This window comes from Akebia trifoliata, chromosome 16 (assembly GCF_017979445.1).
Source record: "Akebia trifoliata isolate Shusen 1 chromosome 16, ASM1797944v1, whole genome shotgun sequence".
NCBI classification, from domain to species: Eukaryota; Viridiplantae; Streptophyta; class Magnoliopsida; order Ranunculales; family Lardizabalaceae; genus Akebia; species Akebia trifoliata.
Genome location: NC_141390.1, coordinates 6493059 through 6513204, shown reverse-complemented (window position 1 = coordinate 6513204; position 20146 = coordinate 6493059). Strand labels below are relative to the sequence as shown.

At 37.0% G+C, this 20146-nt stretch overlaps 1 protein-coding gene across 1 annotated transcript; it reads left to right on the top strand.

Moving 5' to 3' along the window:
• The first annotated feature begins 211 nt into the window (after nt 1–211).
• Nucleotides 212–634, top strand: LOC147382445 (uncharacterized). Its single transcript, XM_086427166.1, has one exon. It carries the CDS (start codon nt 212–214, stop codon nt 632–634), a length of 423 nt encoding a protein of 140 aa, XP_086283292.1.
• The last annotated feature ends 19512 nt before the right edge of the window (nt 635–20146 follow it).

Genomic DNA, 20146 nt, shown 5'->3' with positions numbered 1-20146 from the left:
CACTGTTCTTGGGGGAAATTCTTCTACACAATGGATTACCACTGCTCTGTTAGATAGCCGTAACTTTTAGTTCTGGTCTCGATCTGTGCGACTTTATTTGGGTAGTAGAGGTAAATCCGATTGGTTATTGGGCATCATCCCTACTACTGATCCCAAATTTGAACAATGAGAAATTGATAACTGTACCATTCTTGGATGGTTATTTAATTCTATGGAGCAGTGCATCTATACCATATTCATGTACTATGAGATTATCTGTTCTTTGTGGTCAGCCCTCACTCAGACATATGCTCATGCTATGAATGACTCGAAGATTTATGAGTTGTATCGAGATATTACTCAAGCTACCCAAGACACTCAGAGTGTGGCGGATTACTTTGGTTTCCTTCAGTCCCATTGGGAGGAGCTCTCACACTATGAGTCTATGGTTGAGTTGTCTGCAGAAGCAGCTGGGTATGTGGTTAAACAGATTGGTCGACATCAGACATATCGATTCCTCATGGGTCTACGTCCTGAGTTTGAAGTACTTCAGACACAGATCCTTAACACCACTTATTTACCATCTTTATTTAAGATATTTGTGACCATTGATAGTAATGAGAGTCGTTGCCGTGTAGTTTCTTCTCAGACTTAAGCCCTTGGAATTATCTTTGCCCCAGTTATAGATCAGATAGCTCTCGTAACTAATTCAGGGTTCTCTGACTCTCATACTCAAGGACATGGAAGTTGAGTCCGTGAAGGCCGTGGATGTGGTAAAGGGAGTGGCCTTACTTGTAGCCATTGTGGGAAGATTGGACAAGAGAAAACCCATTACTTTCAGCTCTATCATCACCTTTTGAGATCTTCTGTGGGACAGCTTTCTCCTCGTGCTACTACTGTAGAGCCTGCATCAATTTCTCAAAGTACTCTTGGCATTATCGATTTGCAATACCTCCAGACTCAGATTGTAGCCATTGTATGGGATTAGATCCAAGCTCATACTCCCTCATCCTCGACTGTTGCGTCAGTTATTACACCTTCATGTACATCTTCTCCACTTCATGCTACTCAGTCTAGCTTTGCTCCTCTAACATGGGTAATTGATTATGACACCTCCAATCACATGACTGGTGAGTCTAGCTATTTTACATCCTCTATTTTTCCTATTGTTCATTGGGAGGTTCGTCTTGCTGATAGGTCTCTTACACATATCCACAACAAGGGTACTATCTCATTATCCCCTAATTTTTCTCTTGACTTTGTGCTTCATGTCCCTCACTTATCTCTTAGCTTTTTATCTATGAGTAGCATTACTAAATCCTTAAATTGTTCTGTAAGCTTTTTACTACTCACTGTATTTTTCAAGACCTAGCTTCGAGGAAGATTTTTGGCAAGGGGTATGAGAAGGATAGATTGTACATGTTTGGATCTCAACGATTGCGACTCCAGCTTCCATGCTTCCATCTTCTGGAAGACATACTTTTTCATCTTAGCTTTTAGGTTTATGGCATGATCGTTTAGAACATGCCAATTTTTAGCATTTGTGTTCTTTATTTCTTATTTTAAAAACTTTTTGTAGTGGGCACAAATTTTAGTGCTCTGTGTGTGAACTCTCTAAACACACTCGTACCTCTTATATTTCTCATATGCATCAGTTTAATACAATATTTGATTTAGTTCATTATGATGTTTGGGGGCCTTCTCTTGTTACTGCGTTTAATGGTCATAAATACTATGTTACATTTATAGATGATTCTTCTTGTTGCACTTGAATTTATTTGATGCATTTTTGTTCTAAGATGCTCCCTATTTTTGTTAATTTTCTTAAGATGATTCAAACTCAATACAACATCACGATTAAATTTCTTAGGTCAGATAATGAGAGGGAATATATTTCGGGTGGGATTCGTTCCCATCTTCATGAGAATGGTAAGCTCCATCAGTTGACATGTCCATACACTCCTGAGAAAAATGGGGTGACAGAATGTAAGAATCGTCATTTCATAAATACAGTTCAGTGTCTTCTTTGAGGCATGCATGTGCCTAAAACCTATTGGAATAGGGCAGTTCTAATTGCGACTTTTCTTATTAACCGTGTTTTGAGTCACATCTTAGGGGAATAGGTACCTCTTCATATTCTTCAACCCGACCGCACTCTCCTCCCTATTACTCCTAAAGTCTTTGGGTGCATGTGCTTTATTCAAGATAGGACTCCCACTCGTACTAAATTAGATGATAAAGCGATTTGGTGCGTCTTCTTGAATTATTCCACTATGTCGAAGGGGTATTGGTGTTATGATCCGGTTTCTCACCGTGTCATACGTTCTCTTAATATTACATTCTTTAAAAATATTCCATATTTTCATACTACTTCTACTTTGCAAGAATATTTTTCTTCATAGGACCCATCACCTATAGTGCTACCCTCTCCAATCTTTCCTTCACCTTTGTCGGAGCTTCAGGTCTACACTCGTCGTCCTCGTCTATCTTCACCATTGCCAACCTCCTCCTTGGACTCAGGTATATCATCTCTTACCCTTACACCTATACCTTCTCTCATTCTTTTTATTTCTAACTTTCACTTGCCTATTGCTCTTCGCAAAGGTAAGCGATGGTATGTTATTAATCATCCCATTGCCTAGTTTATTTCTTATCAGGGTCTTTTTCCTTCTTATCAGGCCTACCGTGCTCTCATTGATTCTATTCGAGTTCCTCGGCCTGTATCAAAGGCTTTGCAAGATCCTCAGTAAACTAGAGCTACGACTGTTGAGATGAATGCTTTGTAGAAAAATAATACCTGAGAACTTATTACCCTTCCATCTGGGGAGCGGATCGTTAATTGTAAATGAGTCTTTACGGTGAAATATCTCCCAAATGGCACTGTTGACTGGTATAAAATGCGACTAGTTGCTAAGGGATTTACTCAGACTCCAAGGAAAGATTTTAGTGCCATCTTTGCTTCTATCGCCCAACTTTCTACTGTTCGTCTTCTAATTTCTTTAGCTACTTGTCACTCATGGCCCCTTCATCAACTCGATGTGAATAACGCTTTTTTGAACGGTGATTTAATTGAAGTTATATATATGGACCCTCTCATGGGTTTCGTCTTTAGGGAAAGTATTGTGGGAAGGTATGTCTGAAAGCGCCCTCGATCCGCGGGGTGCGCGGATCTGCTTTTGACCCTTGAGGTTTGGGAGTCGCCACCTAGTTATTAAGGTCTAGGAACCAAATTGACTCTAGAAAAAGAAAAACATTACTAATCTACGAAAGAAAAAAGGGTCCGGGGATCACGTTACGAGGTTGGAAGGTGTTAGGCACCAACCCCGCCCGGCCAAAGCCGGTCTCTACTAATTTCCCAAATAAGATTACATCGCTAACAATAAAACCTAGATAGAAAAATAACATAAATTTTACCTTGTGATACGCAAAGATCTTGTTCCCTTAGATCTGACAAAAACTGCTTCTTATACCGTACTCCTTGCTTTGTTCTGTCTCCGGATTTGATTTCCGATCTTCGAGGTAAGGTATCTCTTTTTTCCTTGGATCTGAATTCTTTGAGTTTGTTGTGAATTTTAGGGTGTTTTTGAAGGGTTTTTAGGTATTTTTTAGGCTAAAATCGAAGAAGGGATGTTAGGTAAGGAGTTGGGACTCCAAAACTAGGGTTTATGGGAGGCTAGGGGGGCTTCTAAACCTATTTCTCTTAGGGTTTATGATTTCATCCGAAAATAGGGTGTGAGGACCTCTATTTATAGATTTTTTTAAGGGTTGATTTAGATAGAATTAGTGTTTGATTAGAGTTCTTTTAATTATAGTTGTGTTTTAGTTAGAATTATTTTAGGTAGAATTGTATTTTAATTAGAATTGTTTTAGGTAGAATTGTGTTTTAATTAGAACTCTATTAGATAGAATTGTGTTTTAATTAGAACTCTATTAGATAGAGCTATTATTTAATTAGAACTCTATTATGATTTTGACTTTTGGTCTTATTTGATTGACTTTCAATATTTTGACTTTAGTTTTAATTAATTGACTTTAAGTATCTTGACTTTAGTCTTGCTTAATTGACTTTAATTTTGACTTTAGTCTTAATTGATTGACTTTTAATACATTGACCTTAGTCTTGCTAGATTGACTTTAATTTTTTGGAGAACCCTCCTCTATTATATTTTTTAATTCTTTGGACCCCCAAATGGAGGGGTCATTAAAGAAATATCTCACGAACCCTTAACAATTTTTCATAAGAGCCCGATTGATCGATTTTTTTAATTTAAAATTTTAAATTAATTTCATTAATGTTTCACTTTAATTATTTAATGTTTTATTTATGAATTTTGAAAATTTTAATTATGAAAATTGTGAAATTATCGTTTTGCCCCCGGAGAGGACTTTTCGCGTTTTAAGTCAGTTTTTAGTGTTCTAGGATGTTTTAGAATCAATTTTTTGTAAGGAATTCAATGGAAATATTAATTTGTGTCATTTATGAAATTTTTGTGTGAAATGGTCATGAACTTTATGAGGGGCATTTTCGTAATTTTATCGAATTCTGTGAAAATTGGTGAAATGATTTATTTGGTTTCGATTTGTTGTTTTATGTGTTCGAAAGAGTTTTCCTAAGCGTAATGTAGGCTCTAGGGTTGTTTTGATGTTAGGGGTATTTTGGTAATTTGATCAATTTTTTTATCGTGAAGCTTCTTTTTGTTTGCAAGATGATAATTTCTATGTTTCTGGGATTGTATTTTCCTAGCGTACCGTGGCTTCTAAGTTTTGTCAGTTCGAGATACCTCATCCAGATTTCTTAAATATTTCTGGTAACAAAATAAAGCAATGGAATACACATCCATCATTGGGAATCGTTGCGATCGGGTTGACGAGTTGATTAATCAAGCGAGTGCAAAAATGGGGTGTCTACAGATGCCTCTCTTTGGCAGAGGGTTGAAGCAAACTAGATAGCAAATCTATTTTGGTAGATAGTGCGATATCCGAATGTCAAAGCAAGTGACAGTTCATTTTACAGCCTGATTTAGCAATTCGTCGGGATGTTCAGATCCTTAAGGGTAAAGCTCTCCCCGAACTAAAAAATTGACAGGTTCTTGAGTGCAAACTCTCACTGACAGTGTCAGATCCTTGAATTTTAAAGAATTCTCCCTGACCAAAAGAACAAATGTGCAAGTGTATGCACTGTGTGAAACTGAGTAAAATAAAATTCGAGAAAATTTGAATGAGATTTGAAACAAATTTGAACAAAAGTTGAGAAAATGTTGAATGTTATACTCTACCTACCTTGGGTGAAAGAGTAATGAACTAATTTTTTTGGAAAGTTTTACTCTACCTACTCGGAGTGAAAGAATAATGAACTAATTTTTTTTTGGAAGTCCTACTTTACCTGCCTAGGGTGAAATTTTTTTTTTTTATGAAGTTCTACTCTACCTACTTGGAGTGAAAGAGTAATGAACTAAGCTTTTTGGGAGTCCTACTCTAACCGTCCAGGGTGAATTTTTTTTTATTTTTTATGAAGTTCTACTCTACCTACTCGGAGTGAAAGAGTAATGAACTAAGCTTTTTGGGAATCCTACTCTACCTGCCCAGGGTGAAAGAGTAATGAACTAATTTTTTGGGAAATTCTACTCTACCTACTCGGAGTGAAAGAGTAATGAACTAAGTTTTTTTTTTTTTAGGAAGTTCTACTCTACCTACTCGGAGTGAAAGAGTAATGAACTAATTGTTTTGGGAGTCCTACTCTACCTGTCCAGGGTGAAAGAGTAATGAACTAATTATTTTGGGTAGTTCTACTCTACCTACTCGGAGTGAAAGAGTAATGAACCAATTGTTTTAGGAGTCCTACTCTACCTACCCAGGGTGAAAGAGTAATGAACTAATTATTTTGGGAAGTTCTACTCTACCTACTCGGAGTGAAAGAGTAATGAACTAATTTTCTTTTTTAGAAGTTCTACTCTACCTGCCCAGGGTGAAAGAGTAATGAACTAATTGTTTTAGGAAGTTCTACTCTACCTACTCGGAGTGAAAGAGTAATGAACTAATTGTTTTGGGAGTCCTACTCTACCTACTCGGAGTGAAAGAGTAATGAACTAATTATTTTGGGAAGTTCTACTTTACCTACTCGGAGTGAAAAAGTAATGAACTAAGCCTTTTTTTAGAAGTTCTACTCTACCTGCCCAGGGTGAAAGAGTAATGAACTAATTATTTTGGGAAGTTCTACTCTACCTACTCGGAGTGAAAGAGTAATGAACTAATTGTTTTGGGAGTCCTACTCTACCTACTCGGAGTGAAAGAGTAATGAACTAATTATTTTGGGAAGTTCTACTTTACCTACTCGGAGTGAAAGAGTAATGAACTAAGTTTTGAGGGAACAAACAAGGGATTAACCTCGCATTTGAAATTTTTTTTTTTAAATAAAAAGTTGGATTTTATGAAGGTTCGGTAAACATTTTAACTCTCTTTGAATCTGAGGAGTTTTCAAAATTGCTATCAAGAGGGTAACCTTTAATTCAAAGTTAACCTTATCCTTTGGGGTTGGAATTGATCAGGTTTCAGAATCAAAATGCCCCTAGTTTGATAGAGAACATTGCACTGGGGATAATTGAATAAAATTTGAAAATGAATGCCCCTAGTGTATGGGAGGAAACTATACTCTTTAGAAAAAGGACGTGCCCTTGTTATGAAAGTTTGAAATCCTTGATTACCGCAAGCGCAATAAAGGTTTAACTTTTGATTTTGACTTTTTATATTGAAGATTTTGAGTCAGGCTCAAAGAAATTGGAACAAAATATTTCTTTCTGAAATTCATCATAGAATTTGTTCTTTCTCACCGTCGGTTCACTTAGGGACATGAAATTCTTCAGATCAATCATAGACGATATACTTGTCTCCACTGAGTCTATATTTGGTTCAAACTAGGTATTGAAACTTGATCATTCGGACTTCTGATGTTTCGGCTTGGACTACCTTTTCAGCTTCTCAACTCAACGGAGATTTTCTTTTATTTTTTCGTTGCTCTAAGTTTTGCCTAGATTGCCTTTTCAGGTTTTCAATCTAGCAAGCATGCTCTAGCTTTTGCCTAGATCGCCTTTTTTGGTTTTCGATCTAGCAAGCTTACAATTTTTTCTCTTTTCTTTGCTCTGATTGTTGTCAAGGTCGTCCTTTCAGATTTTCAACCTTGCGAGCTTGCTCTAATTTTTGCCTAAGCCGTCATTTTCGGGTTTTCAACTTAGTAGGCTTTTTACTTTTTTTTTCATTCTAAACTTCTGGAGTTGCTGTCTGATCAGCTTTACTACCTTCCTTGACTTTTCGCACGGTACTTAGGAGGACTTTCATGGGTAAGCTTAGGACTGGGTATAAAAAGAAAGGGATTTTGAGGCTCAAAAACCCGAATGCCCCTTGTGTGGCATTTCTTTTATTTTGCTTTGAATTTTCTTCCCCATTTTGAAGATATTCATTTTTCTTTTGAATTTTTTTCTTTTTAGATTTTTTCTTTGTCAAGGAATCTATTTTTTATTTTGATGTGGTCGGGCCTGAAATAACTTCTCAGGTTGCCTACATACCCCAGAATTTTGGGATCAGACCAAAACGTAGTTCGAATCCTTCCCTCCCTTAGGTTAGGTAATCAGGTTGAGAAATAAAAAGGCATAATTTTTTTCTTTTTGAAAAGGCTGCAAAGGGGTTGAGAAAGGATATATTGAACTGGGTAATAGGAGAATTGATTCGGCCAAAGATGGTCTCCTTAAATGTAGTACCGTTTGATTTGGTCAAGGTTGGTTGGTTCTGGTAATTCGATTTCATCATGATCTTGAAGCCTGACAACTTTTCCTGGTAATATTTCCTTGATGATAAACGGACCTCCCCAATTTGGTTTGAACTTCCTTCTAGGGTCAAAGATAAGTACTCGATTCTCTTTGAAATCTGATGATTTTCCAAAGTAGTGTTTCCTTGCTAATGAATCTCTTCAATTAAGTTCAGACTTCCTCCTATGATCGAGGAGGGATGGTTAAATCCTTGACTTGTAAGTGATGAACTTTGACCTTCGTGCGGGTAACTCTCCTCTGATAAGTTTGTACGTGGCACATAACTCTAAGTTATTTCCTTTTCAATCTGGTTTATCTCTTCATACCCAATGACGAGCCTAGTCTGTTTTTAACAATTGACTTTCCATCAAGACCTTGAGATACGGGATTTCTATTTTAACTGGTAAGGCTGCTTTAAAATAATATACTATAGAGTAGGGAATAGTTCCAGTGGAAGACTGTATTTGAAGTACGACACCCCCATAGTGTGAATGGTAGCTTTTCTGACTAATCTTAGTGTGATTGACACATTTTCACGATAATTATCTTAAGACTCTTACGAGCTGCTTCAACCATTCCATTAATCTGAGGACGGTAGGGGGATGATCTGTGATGCCGAATCTTGAACTTTGTACACAGAATAATGACTTAAGCTTTGAAGTACGACCCATTATCAGAGATCAGTTCGAATGGTACCCCCATATCGACTGATAATATGTGATTTGCAACTCACTATGTAGTGAGGATAGCACTGATACATTTTATAACATCTCTATCGATATTTTCATCTCATTAAGCGAGTATCTATTCCGTGTTGAACAACACCCAAGCTTACACCTAACACATCCTCAACGGATCACGCGAACAAGTTGTAGACACCCCATTTTTGCATCCGCCTGATTAATCAAGTCGTCAACCCGATCACAAAGGTTCCTAATGATGGATGTCTATTCCAATGCTTTATTTTGTTACCAGATATGTTTCAGAAATTCGGATGAGGTATCTCGAACTGACAAAATTTAGAAACCACGCTACACTAGGAAAATACTACCCCAGAAACATAGAAATCATCATCCTCCAAACCAAAAAGAAGTTTCACGATAAAAATCACTAAAAATGACCAAATTACCAAAATACCCCTAACATCAAAACAACCTTAGAGCCTACATTACACTTAGGAAAATCCGTTCAAACACATAAAATAGCAAATCGAAACCAAATAAATCATTTCACCAATTTTCACAAAATTCGACAAAATTACGAAAATACCCCTCATAAAATTTACGATCATTTCACACAAAAAATTTCATAAATGATAAAAATCAACTTTTTCATTGAGTTCCTTACGAGAAACTGATTCCAAAACATCCTGGAACATTGAAAAACGACTTAAAACGTAAAAAACCTCTCCGAGGGCAAAACGGTAATTTCACAATTTTAATAATTAAAAATTTGAAATTAATAAATAAATCATTAAATAATGTAAAGTGAAACATTAATAAAATTAATTATAAAATTTAAACCAAAAAAATTGATCAATCAGGCTTTCAAGAAAAATTGTTGATGGTTCACAAGATATTTCTTTAAGGACCCCTCCATTTGGGGGTCCAAAGAATCAAAGATATAATAGAGGGGGGTTCTCCAAAAATTTAAAGTCAATCAAGCAAGACTAAAGTCAAGATATTAAAGTCAATCAAATAAGGCTAAAGTCAAAATTAAAGTCAATTAAGTAAGACTAGAGTGAAGTATTAAAGTCAATCTCATAAGACTAAGGTCAAAACCCTAAATCAAAATCCTAATCTAAACTAATCAAGTCAATCTCATAAGACTAAGGTCAAAACCCTAATCTAAACTAATCAAGTCAATCTCATAAGACTAAAGTCAAAACCCTAAAATCCTAAAGACTAAGTCAAAACCCTAATTGAAACCCTAAAAGAAACCTTAATCAAACCCTAATGCTTCTAAAAACTTTATAAATAGGAGCCTCCACACCCTATTTTCGTATCAAAGGAAAAACCCTAGGAAAAGTAGGTGAAGAAGCCTCCACAACCTCTCCAAAGCCCTAATTTTGGAGCCTCAACTCCTTACCTAACACCCCTGCTTCGATTTTAGCCTAAAAAACACCCAAAAACCTCTAAAAAACATCCCAAAAATTCACAACAAATTCGAAGCACCTAGATCCAAGAAGGAGAGACCTTACCTCGGAGATCAGAAATCAGATCCGGAGATAAAACGAAGTAAGGAATACGGTACAAGGAGCCGTTTTCACCAGATCTGAGGGAATAACACTTTTGCAGATCGAAGGTAAGCTTTTTTTATTATTTTTTAATCTAGGTTTGTCATTAGCGATGTAGATCTATTTGGGATAAGTAGAGACCGGCAATGGCCGGGCGGGGTTGGTGCCTAACACCTTCCAACCTCGTAACATGATCCCCGGATTTAGATTTTCTATAGTAGATTAGTTTTTATCCATTTTAGAGTCAGTTTGATTCTTAGACCACAATAACTAGGTGGTGACTCCAAAACCTCAAGGGTCAAAAGCGGATCCGCACACCCCGCGGATCGAGGGCACTTTCAGTGGCGACTCCACTGGGGACTATTGAAGATCAAACTTGAAAAATCCCAAGTATGGGAGCATTGCCAAGATGACCTAGTTTTTTTTTATTTAGTTGGATTTATTTTATTTATTTTTTCTGTTTATTTATTTATTTTATCTTGATTGTAGATGATTTTGGGTATTGCATTTTTTTTTTCAATTAAGGATCACTTTTTGATGACCCCTAAATAATGAAAGATTCAAATTGACATATGAAAATGATGGAATGATGAAGGTTGGGACAGTAATGTTAAAATGTTTTTACAAAATATTCTAGTGAGAATTAAGTCTGGGAACCTTTAATAAAACGTAGATCTCATCGAGTAGATTAATTTAGAACTTGAGTTCACTCAATTTCGTTATCGGAAGCCTTAGATATCATCGATGCAAGTTCAATCTGTAAATCTGGAATTGTTGTTGAATGAAAGTTGGGACAGCAATGTTAAAACTTTTGTACAAAATATTCTAGTGAGAATTAAGTCTGGGAACCTTTAATAAAACATAGATCTCATCGAGTAGATTAATTTAGAATCTGAGTTCACTCAATTTCATTATCGGAAGACTTAGATATCATCGATGCAAGTTCAATCTGTAAATCTGGAATTGTTGCTGAATGAAGGTTGTGACAGCAATGTTAAAACGTTTTCACAGAATATTCTAGTGCGAATTAAGTCTGGGAACCTCTTAGTAAAACGTAGATCTCATCGAGTAGATTAATTTAGAACCTAAGTTCACTCGATTTCGTTATCAGAAGCCTTAGATATCATCGATGCAAGTTCAATCTATAAATCTGGAATTGTTTCTGAATGAAGGTTGGGACAGCAACGTTAAAACGTTTTTACAGAACATTCTGTTGAGAATTAAGTCTAGGCACTTATTAATAAAATGTAGATCTCATCGAGTAGATTAATTTAAAACTTGAGTTCACTCGATTTCGTTATCGGGAGCCTTAGATATCATCGATGTAAGTTCGGATTGTATTTTCCAAATTCACAGAAAATTCTAATTTATCTAATGTTAGCACAATTAATGTTCTTGAGAGTGAGCTCATCTCAACCATTGTCATTCTATCATCAATGTAACATCTATTAGAATCTCGATTTATTTTGGATCACCCAAAAATAACCCTTGATTAGACCATAGACAACAAATTTATGGGCTTTTTTAATGTTGGATCAGATTAATTATTATTTGTGTTATATGCCCATATAACGTGCCATGATCTCTACAGATATATTTGTGATGTGTTTGCTTTCATCTTAATTTCGATGTGATGGGTTTTGTATTATTTTCTTGATCAATATTCATTTGATATCCATATGTGATGACATAATTTGGCCCATGGGCCCATGTGTTTGAAAAAGGCCCCGGGCACTCCCCACCCTGTTTTGCACACACCACATGCACGTTTACTATTTTGCACACTTACACGTCCTATATAGCTAACGTGGCACTAGTATGTGGCCTGATCTCTTCGGAGATGCGACGTCATTCATGAAAACCACAACTCCAGTCACGTACCTTAGGGTATATCAAACTGGGGCATCAATACCATCTAATCAGGTGATTCTGAGAGATGTATTGATGCACCCAAGCTGGAGTGACCTGAGCCTTTGACCTATTGTGAGCCACACAATCACATGTCCCGATTACCAACGTAGTACTAGTACGTGGTCGGTCCCCTTGTGGGATGCCAAACCATTTATGAAAGCTACAACTCTTGACTTGTACCCTGTAGGTATAAAAGATAATCTAAGTATATCAATTGCACTTCTTGGTTAAAACTGGTGCTTAAGCAAGATCTTGCCCCGCTGTACCCTACTGTACGAGGGGGATAGACTACGTCTATTCTAGACGAGAGGTATTTAAGTGGACCCTTGCTCAGCATTGTGCGTCACCTCTCAACTGGAGATCAAACTGGCTGTTTTTGACTTCAGAGAAGTGAATTGAGGTTTTAGATTATCACCTATACGGTATATCAAACCAAGTCACCACGTATCGAAAGGTATATAGCTGTGCTTGGGCAAGAGTAGCCAGATAAAAATGCATTGCACGTAGTAAGCTTAGAGTCTAGAAACCTTCCCAGTAGGTCACGACTCGAAATTATCCTGGGTGTTCCCGGGTTGTTTATTAAATGGAGCCTGTTAATTGATGAATGTATGTGAGTGATGTGAATGGTGTAGATCAGAGTGTATGATTGTCCTCAAGGATCAAATGTTGTTTTTGAAAATTAAAATGGGTGCACCGACCCAATAAAAAATCCATTCTTTTACAATAATGACCCAGTCCATCTCGATCCAACGATCATTATGGGCCGAGCCATTTGAATCAAAATGAAATTCAAACTTCTTCCTAATTCGGATTTTAAACCTATTTTAAAAGAAGAAAAATATTTTCCAAAAGAAAAATATTTTTCAGAAGAGAAATGCTTTTCAAAAGTGAAATATTTTCAGGAAGAATAAGATTTTCCAAAAGGAAATGCTTTCCCAAAAATTTTTCTAAAAGAAAATATTTTCTAAAAAAAAGAAAAGGAAAAAAAAATATTTTTCAGAAAAAAATGATTTACAAAAAATCTATTTTTGCATGAAAAATTATTGAAATATGTTTGTGGAAGTTGTTATTCAATGAAAACATTATTTGTCAATATTTTTCAAGAGTGCAATAAAATTAATTTTCTGAATAATCATTACATTAATGAATTGTTTAATGGATTGGTGCACAAAATTCAATAAAATCTCAGGGTTCATTTAAAATGTTATCAAGGGGGTGACACTGAAATTGGTTAAATTCACCTTCAAAGTGGTTTAAGGGTTATCATTGTGTTTAAGCTCAATCGTCCATCGTCTAGCTAGGGTTGTAAATCCGGTCAGTTAAAGTAAACGTCAATATCAAATCAATAGTCAGAAATGACCTCAAAATTTCTCAACATCGTCCAGTTGTTCTTTGAAGATCATAGTGCTTCAATCCTACCAGTTATAAGCAATATCTCAGTCCTCAGTCCTAATCACACTCGTGTGGGTACTTGTCTTGAGTTTTCATGAGTCATTTGGGTTAGCTCGAGTCCTTTTTTCCAGCAAGGTCATGTCTTCCTTAGATTGAGTCTACTCTTTCCTATTGAGTCAAGTTAGTTCATCGAGTCTATAGAGGTGTCTGTTGCCCCATCTGAAATTAATCGGATAAAGGAAATTTTTGAATACCTCAAGCGCATTAACGAATTAACTAATAATTTGATAGATTTCGTTTCTGAACAAGAAGATAAGAGTCGGGCTCAACCTTTAATCAAGAAAGGAAAGGTCTTTGACCTTGAAACAAAAAATAATTCCTAAAGAGATTCAAATAGAAACCATCTTATCCCTAAAGGAACACGAGGAGATAATGAATTTACTTAGAAATTTCAAAAGACTTGTTCGTGTGATCATATGAGGGTATGTTAGGTACAAGCTTGGGTGTTGTTCAACACGGAATAGATACTCGTCTATATCGATGGAATCAAAGAAGATGTTATAAAAGGTATCAGCACTACATCTTGAGTTTCAAATCACATATTATCAGTCGATATAAGGGTACCTTTTGAACTGATCTCTGATAATGGGTCGTACTTCAAAGCATAAATCATTACTCTATGTTTAAAGTTGAAGATCCGGAAGCACAAATCATCCCCCTACCATCCTCAGATCAATGGAACGGTTGAAGCAGTTATTAAGAGTCTCAAGACTATCATCAGGAAAATATGTCAATCACATCGAGATTGGTCAGAAAAATTATCATTCACGCTATGGACATATCGAACTTCAATTCGATCCTTTACTGGAGCTACTCCCTACTCCTTAGTGTATGGCATGGAAGTAGTCTTGCTAGTTGGAATGGAAATTTCGTCTCTCAGGGTCTTGTTGGAAAATCATTTGTTAGAAACAGATTGGGTTCGACAGTAGTATGAAGAATTAAACTTGATCGAAGAAAACGAGTTAAAGCCCTGTACCATGTGCAAGCTTATCTAAGAAGAGTCACCCGTGCATTTGACAAAAAGGTCAAAGCTTATCATTTACAAGTCAAGGATTTAACTATCAGACTTCAAAGAAAATTGAACACTCCTCCTCGACTATAGGAGAAAGTCTGAACCCAATTGGAGAAATTCATTCATTATGGAAATATTGTCAGGAAAAGCTGTCAGACTTCAAGATCATGATGGAATCGAGTTACCAGAACCAACCAACCTTGACCAAATCAAACGGTACTACATTTAAGGAGGTCATTTTTGGCCGAATCAATTTTCCTATTACCTAGTTCTTTATTCTCCTTTCTCAACCCCTTTGCAGCCTGTTCAAAAAGAGAAAAATTGTGTCTTTTATTTCTTAGCCTGATTACCTAACCCAGGGGAGGGAAAAATTTGAACTACGTTTTGGTCTGATCCCAAAAATTTGGGGTATGTAGGCAACCTGAGAAGTTACTTCAGGCCCGACTACATCAAAATAAAAAATATATATAGATTCCCCGACAAAGGAAAAATCTAAAAAGAAAAAAATTCAAAAGAAAAAGAAATATCATCCAAAATGGGGAAGAAAGTTCAAGAAAAAATTTTAAATGAAATGCCACACAAGGGGCATTTGGGTTTTTGAGCCTCAAAATTCCTTTCTTTTTATGCCTAGTCCCAAGCCTACCTATAAAAGTCCTCCTAAGTACCGTGTGAAAAAGTCAAGGAGGGTAGCGAAGCATAATCAGACAGTAATTCTAGAACTTCAGAAAAGAAGAAAAAGATAAAAAAAAATGAAGAAGCCTGCTAAGTTGAAAACTCGGAAAGGGCGACTTAGGCAAAAATTAAGGCAAGCTTGCAAGGTTGAAAATCTGAAAGGACAATTTTGGCAACAATCAGAGCAAAGAAAAAAGAAAGAGCTCGCTAGATCGAAAACTTGAAAAGGCGATCTAGGCAAAAGCTAGAGCAAGCTCGCTAGATTGAAAACCTGAAAAGGCGATCTAGGCAAAAGTTAGAGCAATAAAGAAAAACAGAAGAAAATCCCAAGCTGAAAGCGGCCCGAGCTGAAACATCAGAAGTTCGAATCATCAAGTTCAATACTCAGCTTAAACCAGGCATAGATTCAGAAGCCACAAGTATCTTGTCTATGATCGATCTGAAAATTCTTACTTCCCCAAGTGAACCAATGGAGAGAAGGGTGAATTCTATGATAAGTCTCAAAAGGAAATATTTTGTTTTCTTGAGCCTGACTCAAAATCTTCAATAAAATTAATCAAAATTAAAAGTTGGATCTTTATTGCGTTTGTGGTAATCAAATATTTCAAACCTTCATAAAAGGGCATTTTTCTTTTTCCTCTAAATATGTAATTCTCCCCCTTATACTAGGGGCATTTTTTAATGATGTGTTCAATGCCATGTTTATTGTAAAACTAGGGACATTTTGTTTTTGAGCAATGTTAATCCTAAAAGATAATGAGAACTCCAAACTTAATGTTACCCTCTTGATAACAGTTCTTCAAAAAACTTTTGAGGTTCAAAAGAAATAAAAACTCAGGTTTTAAATTCATAAAACTTTTGGATAAATCCTTGAGGTTCAAACAAAAGCACTTCGGATCTCACATTTGACTGTGTCTAGAGATCAACTAATATGGTATTCCCAGATCCAATCATTCCTTGATTCGATCATTTCTCTTCCAGATTCAGTATCTTCTAGATTTATTCAATTCACTCTGATCAGTTTTTTCCAAATTCATTCATTCTTTCCCAAAAGTCCTTCATTCCTTCGCCAATTTTGCTCAGTTGCCGCCAAGGATTAACTTGGATTTTGCTCAGTTGCCGTCAAGGGTTATCTTGGATTTTGCTCAGTTGCCGCCAAGGGTTATCTTGGATTTTGCTCAGATGCCGCCAAGGGTTATCTTGGATTTTGCTCAGTTGCCGCCATGGGTTATCTTAGATTTTGCTCAGTTGCCGCCAAGGGTTATCTTGGATTTTGCTCAGTTTCTGTCAAGGGTTATCTTGGATTTTGCTCAGTTGCCGCCAAGGGTTATCTTGGATTTTGCTCAGTTTCCGCCAAGGGTTATCTTGGATTTTGCTCAGTTTCCGCCAAGGATTAACTTGGATTTTGCTCAATTGCCGCCAAGGGTTATCTTGGATTTTGCTCAGTTTCCGCCAAGGGTTATCTTGGATTTTGCTCAGTTTCCGCCAAGGGTTATCTTGGATTTTGCTCAGTTTCTGCCAAGGGTTATCTTGGATTTTGCTCAGTTGCCGCCAAGGGTTTTCTTGAAATTATGCTCAGATACCGCCGAGGGTTTTCTCGTAACTATGCTCAGATGCCGCCAAGGGTTTTCTTGGAATTATGCTCAGATGCCGCCAGGGTTTTCTTGGAATTATGCTTAGATGTCGCCAAGGGTTTTCTTGGAATTATGCTCAGATGCCGCCGAGAGTTTTCTCGGAACTATGCTCAGATGCCGCCAAGGGTTTTCTTGGAATTATGCTCAGATACCGCCGAGGGTTTTCTCGGAACTATGCTCAGATGCCGCAAAGGGTTTTCTTGGAATTATGCTCAGATGCCGCCGAGGGTTTTCTAGGAACTATGCTCAGATGCCGCCAAGGGTTTTCTTGGAATTATGTTGAGATGCCGCCGAGGGTTTTCTCTGAACTATGCTCAGATGCCGCCAAGGGTTTTCTTGGAATTATGCTGAGATGCCGCCAAGGGTTTTCTCGGAACTATGCTCAGATGCCGCCAAGGGTTTTCTTGGAATTATGCTTAGATACCGCCGAGGGTTTTCTCGGAACTATGCTCAGATGTCGCCAAGGGTTTTCTTGGAATTATGCTCAAATGCCGCCGAGGGTTTTCTCGGAACTATGCTCAGATGCCGCCAAGGGTTTTCTTGGAATTATGCTCAGATGCCGCCAAGGGTTTTCTTGGAATTATGCTCAGATACCGCCGAGGGTTTTCTCGGAACTATGCTCAGATGCCGCCAAGGGTTTTCTTGGAATTATGCTCAGATGCCGCCAAGGGTTTTCTTGGAATTATGCTCAGATGCCACCGAGGGTTTTCTCGGAACTATTCTCAGATGCCGGCAAGGGTTTTCTTGGAATTATGCTCAGATACCGCCGAGGGTTTTCTCGGAACTATGCTCAGATGCCGCCAAGGGTTTTCTTGAAATTATGCTCAGATGCCGCCAAGGGTTTTCTTGGAATTATGCTCAGATGTCGTTGAGGGTTTTCTTGGAATTATGCTCAGATGCCGTCAAGGGTTTTCTCGGAACTATGCTCAGATGCCGCCAAGGGTTTTCTTGGAATTATGCTCAGATGCCGCCGAGGGTTTTCTCGGAACTATGCTCAGTTACCGCCGAGGGTTTTCTTAGAATTATGCTCAGTTTATGCTCAATTTATATTTACTTCATGCTCAGATTTGACCATTTTCAACTCAAACTCTTTGAAATCTATCTCAGATTTTGAGCCCACACACTTGCACAGTTGTTACATCAGTCAAGGAGAATTTTCTAATTTTCAAGGATCTGACACTCCCAGTAAGGGCTCGCGCTCAAGGACCTGACATTTTTCTAGTTCGGGGAGAGTTTTACGCTCAAGGATCCGAACACCCCAACGAATTGCTAAATCAGGCTGCAAAATGAACTGTCACTAACTTTGGCATTCGGATATCGCACTATCTACCAAAATAGATTTGCTATCTAGTTTACTTCAACCCTCTGCCAAAGAGGGACATCTGTAGACACCCCATTTTTGCATCCGCCTGATTAATCAAGTCGTCAACCCGATCGCAAAGGTTCCTAATGATGGATGTCTATTCCAATGCTTTATTTTGTTACCAGATATGTTTCAGAAATCCGGATGAGGTATCTCGAACTGACAAAATTTAGAAACCACGCTACACTAGGAAAATACTACCCCAGAAACATAGAAATCATCATCCTCCAAACCAAAAAGAAGTTTCACGATAAAAATCACTAAAAATGACCAAATTACCAAAATACCCCTAACATCAAAACAACCTTAGAGCCTACATTACGCTTAGGAAAATCCGTTCAAACACATAAAATAGCAAATCGAAACCAAATAAATCATTTCACCAATTTTCACAAAATTCGACAAAATTACGAAAATACCCCTCATAAAATTTACGATCATTTCACACAAAAAATTTCATAAATGATAAAAATCAACTTTTTCATTGAGTTCCTTACGAGAAACTGATTCCAAAACATCCTGGAACATTGAAAAACGATTTAAAACGTAAAAAATCCTCTCCGAGGGCAAAACGGTAATTTCACAATTTTAATAATTAAAAATTTTGAAATTAATAAATAAATCATTAAATAATGTAAAGTGAAACATTAATAAAATTAATTATAAAATTTAAACCAAAATAATTGATCAATCAGGTTTTCAAGAAAAATTGTTGATGGTTCGCAAGATATTTCTTTAAGGACCCCTCCATTTGGGGGTCCAAAGAATCAAGGATATAATAGAGGGGGGTTCTCCAAAAATTTAAAGTCAATCAAGCAAGACTAAAGTCAAGATATTAAAGTCAATCAAATAAGGCTAAAGTCAAAATTAAAGTCAATTAAGTAAGACTAGAGTGAAGTATTAAAGTCAATCTCATAAGACTAAGGTCAAAACCCTAAATCAAAATCCTAATCTAAACTAATCAAGTCAATCTTATAAGACTAAGGTCAAAACCCTAAATCAAAACCCTAATCTAAACTAATCAAGTCAATCTCATAAGACTAAAGTCAAAACCCTAAAACCCTAAAGACTAAGCCAAAATCCTAATTGAAACCCTAAAAGAAACCTTAATCAAACCCTAATGCTTCTAAAAACTTTATAAATAGGAGCCTCCACACCCTATTTTCGTATCAAAGGAAAAACCCTAGGAAAAGTAGGTGAAGAAGTCTCCACAACCTCTCCAAAGCCCTAATTTTGGAGCCTCAACTCCTTACCTAACACCCCTGCTTCGATTTTAGCCTAAAAAACACCCAAAAACCTCTCAAAAACATCCCAAAAATCCACAACAAATTCGAAGCACCCAGATCCAAGAAGGAGAGACCTTACCTTGGAGATCAGAAATCAGATCCGGAGATAGAACGAAGTAAGGAATACGGTACAATGAGCCGTTTTCACCAGATCTGAGGGAATAACACTTTTGCAGATCGAAGGTAAGCTTTTTTATTATTTTTTAATCTAGGTTTGTCATTAGCGATGTAGATCTATTTGGGATAAGTAGAGGCCGGCAATGGCTGGACGGGGTTGGTGCCTAACACCTTCCAACCTCGTAACATGATCCCCGGATTCAGATTTTCTGTAGTAGATTAGTTTTTATCCATTTTAGAGTCAGTTTGGTTCTTAGACCACAATAACTAGGTGGCGACTCCCAAACCTCAAGGGTCAAAAGCGGATCCGCACACCCCGCGGATCGAGGGCACTTTCACAAGTCTTTTGAAATTTCTGAGTAAATTCATTATCCCCTCGTGTTCCTTTAGGGATAGGAGGGTTTCTATTTGAATCTCTTTAGGAATTATTTTCTGTTCCGAGGTCAATGACCTTTGTTTTCTCTATTAAACGTTGAGCCCGACTCTTATCTTCTTGTTCGGGAAAGAAATCTATCATTGAAGCCAGATTAGTAGTTAATTCGTTAATGCGCTCGAGGTATTCAAAAATTTTCTTTATCCAATCAAATTCAGAAGGGGCAACAGACACCTTTATGACTCGACATACTCGACTCAACAAAAAGAAGAGTTGACTCAATCTAAAGAAAACATGATCTTACTGGATTGA